At 50.0% G+C, this 10,301-nt stretch overlaps 1 protein-coding gene across 1 annotated transcript; it reads right to left on the bottom strand.

Moving 5' to 3' along the window:
- Window positions 1-5,383: 5,383 nt before the first annotated feature.
- Window positions 5,384-10,112, bottom strand: TUBG1 (tubulin gamma 1). Its single transcript, XM_019747602.2, has 11 exons — window positions 9,959-10,112; window positions 9,525-9,637; window positions 9,174-9,341; window positions 8,243-8,311; window positions 7,895-7,974; window positions 7,374-7,500; window positions 7,052-7,138; window positions 6,805-6,954; window positions 6,209-6,361; window positions 5,964-6,125; window positions 5,384-5,776 (listed from the first exon to the last, which is right to left on the bottom strand). The coding sequence occupies exons 1-11, from the start codon at window positions 10,005-10,007 to the stop codon at window positions 5,579-5,581; spliced, it is 1,356 nt and encodes a 451-aa protein (XP_019603161.1). The 5' UTR covers window positions 10,008-10,112; the 3' UTR covers window positions 5,384-5,578.
- Between the last annotated feature and the right edge of the window lie 189 nt (window positions 10,113-10,301).

The following is a 10,301-nucleotide window of genomic DNA, read 5'->3' as shown; positions in this document are numbered from 1 at the left end:
TATTGTCGTGCAGGGCGGCCTGTGGGGTCTCTGCTTCTGCTCCCCACATAAGAACTCAGGATATGGCTAGGCCAAAAAGGAACACCCACGGAGCCATAAGTAGGGGCGTCATATTACTATATTCTCGCTGACACCTGGGTTGGAGACACAGGAACCAGGAGCAACACAATCCGCAACCTGCCGTCCACTTCTCTCTGCCAACCAACCCCATTTGCTAGCTGCAATCCACTGTGCTAACTGCAATCCGCGCTTGCTAGCTCAGCCACCATCTTCTTGCTAGCCCCCATTTGCTGCTAGCGTAGCCATGGCAGTTATATTAGTGGCCAATGGCTCACTAGTTACAGCTGACGGCCAACTAGCCACAGCTGAGGGCCATCCAATCACAATTGATGGCCATTTACTACTTTTTAGTGTGAGAGCCTGGAAACTGCACTTCTGGCTCTGTCCCCACACTCCACCCCTACAGGTTCTCCCCTCACAATCGACATGACAAGCATCTTCTGCGAGGGGCCCTGTGCGAGGAGCCTGGAGGTAAATGCAATATCCTGGACACAGCCAGACTGTCTGGACACAGCCAGGGTTTCTCAGGGCACCACCAGTACTTCTGGGCACATCCAGACTTCCTGGGCTTCTTAGGGTACCACCAGTCTCCCCGGGCACAGCCAGGGTTTCTCAGGGCACTGCCACTCTCTCTGGGCACAGCCAGACTTCCTGGACTCAGCCAGGGCTCTCAGGGTACTGCCACTCTCTGGGCACAGCCAGACTTCCTGGACTCAGCCAGGGCTCTCAGGGCACTGCCACTCTCTCTGGGCACAGCCAGACTTCCTGGACTCAGCCAGGGCTCTCAGGGCACTGCCACTCTCTCTGGGCCTCTCAGGGTACCATGCTGGAACTACAACGGCTCACAGTCAAGGTGCTTACATATTCTCGATGGTGGCCAGTCACGACACGAAAGCAAACATCCGCCAGTTCCACCACATGGTGGTATGTTCCCAAGCAAACAGTCAAGCTGTCCATTAAATTAGGGATAGAAGGTAATTCCCCATAGTCCATAGTCATTCGTCAGGGCTGTCCTGGGGGTGAGGGACAACCTTGACCTCACCCTCATCTCCCACAGAGGACTCAACAAGCGTTTCCTGCTGGGACTACAAGTCCTGCATCCGGGCTGCCTCAGAAAGAACTTCCCAGCCCACAGGGCTGCAACAACCTTCGCTTTCTGTGGCCTATGCTGGTTGGGGAACCGTCCACATCTTCCCACCCCTCCACGGGGGTCCAGCTCTCCGGCAGCTGCTCCTCCTGGTCTTCCTGAGACTGAGTGTTCATACGCACAAACTGCTCCACCGCCCTTCGGAGAGCTTTGGCTGGCACCGTACCCTGCTCGCTGCACTTCTGGCTCTGTCCCCACAATTATATTTTACGTAGTGCAATTAAACTTGGATAACCTATATTTTGAGACATTTTCTTTAATTAAAAAACTCCAGATGTTGAACAACTATGAAGTACACCTGAAACTGATACAATGTTGTATGTTAGCTATATTTTTAATAAAAATATTTTTTAAAAAACCAGAAAAACAAAATATATGATTACATGCAAAAATTATATTTGTTTTCAACAGTCTATCCCTAGCTTTTGAGTATTTAAGAGTTTTATTAAAATACTTCATAGCCATTTATATTATATATTAATATACACAAATTGTATATTAATTTTAAATATTGTAAACATTGTAAATATGCATATTTTACATACTTATTGTACGTAATACAATTAACATATTGTAGAGAGTTAATTGAAAGTGATAGCTTTTTTGTTGTTCATGACATGAAAAATCAGTGAGCTTGTTTCCTTGCTCACTACTCTTACTAGTTCTAAACTTGAATCAAATGTATCCACTCATTTTTTAAATAACTCTAAGCTCTCATGTCTCCCATAGTTTTCAGATACAGAGTAAAAGTCTGTGAGAAATAAGAATGTATCAGTATCTTCCTTCCAGAAACAAGGTTTATTCCTCTGTTCTGTTACAGGCATCTCTCGTTTTTGTTATTATCAACTTGTGGGCATTTTACCTTGGATTTTTCTCCCTGTTTATTCTTCTACTCCTCAACACGTAAGTGTAATTTTTTACATTTAAAATATAAAATTTATTTTTTCTGATTATAAATAACACATATGGACCATTAGGAAATTATAGAAAACACAGAGAAAATCACATATATAATACCACTACCCAGATGTAACTCCTATTAATATTTTATATTTGTTTTCAGTCTTCTTTCCATCTGTCTGTCTACCTCTGTGTCTATTTATCTATATTTGTAAAACAAAAATGAAATACAACTGAATGCTTTTTTCACTTAACACTGACTGGTGCCAATTTATTTTTCAAGCCAGTTCCAGACGACCCTAAAACACAGATTTCATCGTGTCCCTTCCCAGTTCAAGAACTTACCATTACAATCCAGGCAGCAGCACACCTCTGACCCATCTCTTAGACGAAAAGAGTGTATTGATTTGAAGCCAGAGGATCTGAGGTCGAGTGTGTCCTTCACTTATTAGCTGCGTGATATTGGACAAGTTACTTAAGCTCTCTGAGCCATTTCCCTACCATGATTAATGGTAAACATCTTACCTCAAAGAGTCCAGTTAATTAATGTAGGTGAAAGTGCTTTATGAAGGGTAAAATGCTATATAGATAGTAACGATGCTACGTCCCTCACCCTGCCCCCCCAATAAAATTGGGAGCTCCCTTAGGTAGGGTCCATTGTGAAGTTTAATGCTTGGCAACTTTGCCTCCATTTTTAATAAATGTTTGCTTAATTCATGAACAAATGAACAAATGTCTAGTAGGCCTAATCCAGCCCTGATCATTAACATGTATGGCTTTGAGATTTTCTGATCATCCTCTGTGTTCTTTAATTTAGGGTGACCAATAATCCTGGTTTTCCCAGGACTGAGGGAATGTGGGACTGTGAATTTTGAAGCTGAATCCAAGGGGGTCCTTGGGACTCAGAACTATCAGTATTAAAACCAGGATGAGTTAGTCATCCTATTAAAAATTCAGTGATGGATTTCAGGGTTGAAGGGAAGAATTGCCCACTTCTGGGTTCCATGGCCAGGGTTACTGCCAGAGAGGTGAGAGGGATGTTTCCATCTGGGTCTCATGGGGTGTTAGACCCTAACTGAAAGGGCTTGCCACTTTGCAGGAAACTCGATTTTACAAATTCACACTGTGGTGATCAAGCCCTTGGGAGTTTAATTAAAACTTATAAACAATGGATTGGTAAATCAGAATGACAATTTAAAATGTTCCTGTTAGTTTGCTGGGACAGCCCCTTCCCTGCTTAAATACCGAAGAGGGAATGAAAAGTGAGCCGGTGGTGGTAGGTATTACTGGAGGGGGTATCATATGTTGGATTTTAATTGACTCTCCACTGCAGAGTGCCCATTTCTAGGGAGATCTAGAATGCTTGTGGCTGGTGGAGACCATGGATGGATAAGGCTTCCTGGACTGATACCGTGTTTCCCCCAAAATAAGACTGAACCGGACAATCAGCTCTAATGCATCTTTTGGAGCAAACATTAATATAAGACCCGGTCTTATATTATATTACACTGGGTCTTGTAAAATAAGACCGGGTCTTATATTAATGTTTGCTCCAAAAGATGCATTAGAGCTGATTGTCCATCTAGGTCTTATTTTCGGGAAACACGGTACCAACTCTGTCCAGCATCTGTGCTTACCCTGCGCTCCCTACTTGCTGTTTGTCCTCATCACCTCTTTGCTTCATCTCAGTCCACTTTTCAAAGTTACAATCCCTGTTTCAGATTAGTTTACACCACTCTGTTTTTGGTTATGTGCTTCCTGCTACTAGATCTCTGTCTCATGTATGTTCAAGGGTCCCTGCGGTCACATCACTGGTGTTCTGTGGACATCACCTTTAAGTGGCTCATTTTCTCCTCTTTGTTTAGTCAAAAAGAGGTTCCTGTTCCAGGCTTGAGCATTCTGCTTTCTCTCCAGCTTTTCCACAGCAGCCCTTGTCTCTCACTGGGGACGGTAACTTCTGTGGCTTGCCGTCTCTCCGACCACAGGGATTTCTCACCACCAGCACCACCTGCTGCCCTGATTCCCAGAGGCCTCCCTCCCTTTCCACCTGGCCTCTAGTTGACACACTTTGGGGTTTGCCACTGGCCAAGAACAGGGAGAGGCTGTGCTGGTGTGAAGTGATGGGTGATCTGGAAATAGCCTTGGGGGAAGGGCCTGGCCCTGAAGCTGGCATTGAGGTGTTCGCCTGCACTTATAATGCCTGGCACTCAGCAGTCAGAAAACAGGCATCTTTGCAGATCCAGTTAGTCCTCTCTCCCAGGGAGACCCATGTGTGCAGGGTATTCACCCCTGAGTTGGGGATTGTAGTACTAGCCACACAAAACTTTTACTCTGGGGCCGGTCCGGTGGCTCAGGCGGTTAAAGTTCCATGCTCCTAACTCCGAAGGCTGCCGGTTCGATTCCCACATGGGCCAGTGGGCTCTCAACTACAAGGCTGCCGGTTCAATTCCTCGAGTCCCACAAGGGATGGTGGGCTCCGCCCCCTGCCGCTGAGCTCCCGGATGGCTCAGTTGCTTGGAGCGCATCCTCTCAACCACAAGGTTGCCGGTTCGACTCCAGCAAGGGATGGTGGGCTGCACCCCCTGCAACTAGCAACAGCAACTGGACCTGGAGCTGAGCTGCGCCCTCCACAACTAAGATTGAAAGGACAACAACTTGACTTGGAAAAAAAGTCCTGGAAGTATACACTGTTCCCCAATAAAGTCCTGTTCCCCTTCCCCAATAAAATCTAAAAAAAAAACAAAAACAAAAAAAAACTTTTACTCTGGACTGGCTGGGTGTTTCTTCTGCATGGGGCTCCACACTCTTTAAGTGGATCCTGCTAAGGAGGGCCCTGGGATCACGTGTGATCTGGAGGTGGGCCAGCTGGCCACTCACATATAGCAGTCTTGCCACATCTGCTAGCTCATGACCCCTCACTCATGCAGATGCCCCAAGTGATGAAAGGCTTGTCATCAGGGCACAGTTGGTAAAGAGGGAGGAGCAAGGTAAGGTACCTAGTGGTGCAGGAGGCGGAGCCAAGGGACCAGGTGCATGCTAGTAAGTCATCTTACTCCTTACTGGGAGAACAGGTAGTTGGTTGATACTGACCAGACTGGATCTCCTGAGTCAGCCTCCTGCAGACTCTGGCAACAGATAGTGACAAGCTTGTGGCCTCTCTGCCACCTTTCAACCAGCCTAGGGCCTGGCTTCTGACTGCCTGTTCTCTCCCCAGCAATCCTGCAAGGGTCCCCTTTGTTCATAAGGTTCTGGCCTTATGTTGCTCACTCTGTTCACATCCAGTGCTTTATTGAACATAAATAGTCACATAAGAGGAGAAATAAATGTGTCCCCAGGCCAACAGAGAGTACATGAATGTGTTTATGAGAGAGATGCGCGAGGTCCCTGATCTGTACTCTGAGGGGGGGGGGGTCAGTCAGGCGGGGCCTGGGCCAACCAGTAAGGCAGATGAGGGTCCGTGTCTTGGGGGACTCACTGCTCCTGGGTGCCCCAGGAGATGTAGTCTGGCCGCGTGGCTGCATGGTACTCATCAATGAGCTGCTGCACAATCTCCCGGGACGTGTCCAGCTCGTCAAAGTTCTCCTTAAAGATGTCCTCCTTGCGGAACTGCTCCAGGAAGGCCTCCCGCTTCCGCAGCTTGTCGTACTGGCGACAGGTCCGCTCAAAGAGCTTGGGGTGTGCAGAAAGCAGGGGTCACAAAGAACTCCGAGGAACAACATGGCCCAGAGAGCCAGAGAACCATGGCTGGGCTATCTCCACAGTAACAAAGCCAGAAGCAGAGCAGCGGGGATGCAGAGAGGTGAGGCACAACCAGGAAAATGATTATGGGAAAATAGGTGCACACCGTGAGACTCACCGAGGAGATGCTGGTGTGGTTGGCCATCATGAGCCCGCTGACCCGGTGGGCAGAGGGCAGGTAGGGAGACTTCCTTGACAGGGCCACCTGGATGCTGGCTGGGCCCCAGGGGATGAAGTTGGCCAACTTCCGTTCCCGGATCCTCTGCAGGCTCTTGTGGACCTGGGGAGGGCAGAGGAGTGGTGGTGGTCGCCTCTCCTCTACCCCTGCAGGTTCCAGGGGTGGAATGAAGGGGCCTCACCTACCTGAGTGGGGTCCACCTCCCCCTGGATGATGTTGAGGATGGCAATGTAGCAGTGGTTGGTCTGGCGATCCCGGCCGGTGGACACCATCACGTTCTTGGGCTGCAGCAGCCGCCTCATGACATCCAGGACCGTGGTCTTCCTCACGCTGGCCACCTGAGGCGAGAGTGGGCCACAGGGACCAGGCTAGCACTGAGGGCACAGTGCAGGGATGCACGGACAGACAAGAGTAGGCGGCACGTGCCCCCAGCAGACTCGGGGCAGTATGGTCTCTTTGGGGAGTGCCTTTGGATTCAGTTGTATACTGAGCCCCTGCTGTGGGATCAGGAATCTTAGCCCTCCTCAGCTCAGCAAACTCATGCCCCTGTGTAGGAGCACACGCAGACCCTGTACAGCCCAGGCCCTGCAGGAAGCCAAAGGCAGAGGGAGAGAGGAGAGCGAGTCAGCAAGGAAGTCGTACAGTCTGTGCCAGTCCCTGAGCGCAGAGCCCCTGGGGGCTGCAAAGGGCAGGTCCTGGGGCAGCAGGGAGAAGAGAAAGGCTAGCTCAGGGCCCAGGGCCCAGGGCCAGCCTGGCCTGGGACACTCAGGGCCCTTCTTACCGACTGGTCCGTGGTGAGGGGGGTGTAACCAGTCATGAGGAAGTGGAGCCGCGGTGTGGGAATGAGGGAGGCGATGAGGCCGATGAGGTCATTGTTCATGTAGCCCGGGTAGCGCAGGGTGGTGGTGCTGGCCGACATGATGGTAGACACCTGGGGACAGAGGTGCCACGTCATGCGTCTTGCCTGGGGTGGCCTCCCTTCCCCAGATGGCACTCTGAGCCAAAGGAGTCCAGGAGTGGGGCCTCACCAGCTGATTGATCTGGGAGAAGGATGGGTTCTGGATGTGCAGGCGATCTGTGGCGATCCGGTTCAGGGCTGTGTTGTCCAGCACTACCTGAGGGGGACAGGAAGAGGTGGCAGATTTTTGGGAACACAAAGAACATGAGCTCTGCCTGAGCCAGGGCTCTGAAGCTCAATTTCCTCTGAGCCTCATAGCCAGAAAGACCTATCCAAAAGGGATTTGAATAGCACTGGGGCCTAGAAGATCTCAAAATGAAAGTTTTAAGTGTATGAAAACGGTGAAACAGACAAGGGTATGGTAGTAGGAAAAGGTAGAAACCAGGACTCACCACACAGTCTGCATTCTGGGTCAGCCTTTTGAGTGTGAGCAATGAGTTGTAGGGCTGGACCACCACGTCACTCATCTCGTCCTGGTTGGGAAACACTGAGTATGTCTGTACCAGCTTCTTAGGGTACCTGGTGGGGGTTGGGAGAAGAGAGTCAGGGTGACAGACTGGACGCTTGATACGCATAGGGCTTCCAATAACTGCCTGGAAGCAGCTGAATCTGGACGGGGAAATTGGTGTTGGGCCATGGGATCAGTAGAGAAAGGAGACTTGACTTTCGGAAGTCTGTAAGTTTCCCAAAGGGCAGAGAGACATCTTAGGATCTAGGGTTCTAAATCCAAACTGTCCATCCTCGCTGAACCTTCATCTCTTCACCTAGGACCCAGATTGTAAGGTCTGGGTTCAAGCTGCGGGAGTGGCTAGGAAGGCCCTTTCCTGCTCCAGTGAATAGCAAGGTATATCTGAAGGGACTCTCAGTTACTTGGGAAACCAAGTCCTCCCAGCCCCTCAAAACTCAGACATACCTGTCATTCAGCCGTTCTAAGAGGTAGGAGCCCAGGCCAGAACCTGTTCCCCCAGCAATCGAGTGACACAGCACGAAGCCCTACATGGGAAAGGGGCAATCGGTGTCTAGGTTAATCTAGTGAAAGGATTTCAAACTCGACCCATCCCCAATTTCTCAGACTCCTGTCTTCCACTTTTCTCTCCCCACACATAGAGCTTAGGAGCCTGCCTTATTTCCAGCAAGGTCCGGTGGCTTCTGTCCAGTGCAAAGGGTACATGAGTGGGTCTTATACCTAACAGATGGCTTCTAAAGGGTAATGCTGAGCCTTCCCTATGTTGGTTCCCACCAGTAGTGCTGAGACACTCACCTCTAGACTGTCACTGCCATCTGCCTCCCGGTCTATGATGTCAAAAATGTCCTCATGGATCTTCTCTCCCTGTACAGACATGGGGAGGGTCAGAGTGGGACAGGACCATGGCACAAGGACTCTGAGCTTACAATAGCGACCCTCGATTCTCCTTATAGCAGCAAAAAGGGTTTTTTGGAGCACAGGGGCCCTGCTTTTTATTCTTATTGAGAGACAGTATGGTACAGTGGTTAGGAGCAGGCACTCTACATCCAGACCACCTAGGTTCATACATTAGCTCTAGTTCTATTTAGCCGAGCGACTCTGGGCAGGTTACCTATTCTCTCTATACGTCAGTTTCCTCATCTCTATAATGAAAGTAATAATACAGGTCCATATACCCTTATCCAAAATCCTTGGGGCTTATGTTTTGGAATTCAAATATTTCACATTCTAGAAAGGTAATATGATACATATAATGTATTTTAAGCAAAATGCCAGCGGGGTCTGAGGTGCCCTAACTGAATACATCAATATTTCTGCAAAGAAAGGTATGAGTAATGACAATAAATTGGATAGAAATTATAAAATAGCCTGTCTCCATTGAGATTTGGTGTTGTTGCTAAATCGTCTTTTGCTTTCAGTTTTTTGGATTTTGGAAAGATAGATAAAAGTCTGTGAACCTGTAGTACTTCTAGGGTTGTTGGGAGATTTAAGTAAGTTAATATATATAAAGTACTCAGTATGGCCTGTCACACAGCACTAGCTAGTGTAATGTCTTAAGAATGAATATTACATAGTTGACTTAGAGAAAAGAACTCCCCTCAGTCATGTCTCTCTCCCTCTCCCACTCATACATCCTCTATCTAATTTCATCTCTCTCTAGGAAGTCATTGGGCCTGTTCCCACACAGGAAGGGCATTGCGGGTCCTGCCAGGGAATAGCAAACGACCTGGGAGAATCCACTGGCCCAGTTGTTGCCAGCTCCTCCTCCATGCTCCGACAGGTAGATGTTCTCTGGGTTGTAGAGCTTGGCATAGGGAGAGTTGAGGATGGAGTGGATCACCCGGGGCTCCAGGTCCAGCAACACAGCCCTGGGGATGTAGTGCTCATCGTCCGCCTGTCAACGGGAGTCCAGGAGGGGGCCCACTCAGCTAAGGCCTGCCCAGTCCTCAGGCCTCCCCACTCTGGCTCCTGCCTGCCCTCCCTCCTCAAGCCAGCAGCCCTGTCTCCTTTGCCCAGCGGGGTTTCCCAAGGCCACTGCCCATCCCTTCAGGCCCCCTGGCCAAGTCGCTGGGAGCACCTGGTAGAAAAAGACGTCCTTGCGGTCAGTGCCCTCGGTGGCAAATTCCTCCACGATGCCCTCGGGGCTGATACCATGCTCGGCGCACAGTTGTTTCCAGAACTCGAACCCAACTGGAGGGGGGAGGCGGGCGGAGAAGAAAGAGGATATCTAGGTCTGGGCAGGTTCCAACTAGGAGCTGGGGGACTGAGCGCCTGGGTCCAGGGATAGGAAGTCAAGGTTCAGCACACTCCCATGACAGAGGAAATAGCTGTATGCCAGCGATTGGGCAGGGAAGGGCTTTCGGGGTTGGACAACTGAACACTGGGTCAGGCATGTCCCGCGTTTTGGAGAACTACGATTCTGGTAAGGGCAAATGGGAGTCCAGTATCCCACAGCGAGATCCCATTGACTCTAAGGAACCTGACTAGTGGAGGGGCCGGAGGTTCGCTCACTCTGATTGCCGCACTGGCCCAACTGTAGGGTGATGATTTCCCTCGGCATCGCTCTTCAGGCACCGGCGTTGCAGTCACTCCCGCTAGCAAAGCCTCCGTCCGCCAGCCCGCCTGCCGCACGACGCAGGCGCCAAACAACCCGCTCCGCCCACGAACTTTCTCCGCTCCAATGAGAAGTGAGTTCTGGCGATGGCACTTTCTTATTCATTTGGCTTCACTAGTACAGACTGCGCGTGCGCGGCACCGGATCGGGCTCTGCGCCGGTGATAGGAGATCATGTTTTGATGCAGCGTTCTCTCTGGATGGAAGCCAACTAGAACCCATGCGCAGGCGCAGTGTGGAG

Source organism: Rhinolophus sinicus, linkage group LG15 (assembly GCF_036562045.2).
Source record: "Rhinolophus sinicus isolate RSC01 linkage group LG15, ASM3656204v1, whole genome shotgun sequence".
NCBI lineage: Eukaryota > Metazoa > Chordata > Mammalia > Chiroptera > Rhinolophidae > Rhinolophus > Rhinolophus sinicus.
Note: the sequence above shows the minus strand (reverse complement) of the source record. Positions and strands in the feature narration are given on the sequence as shown.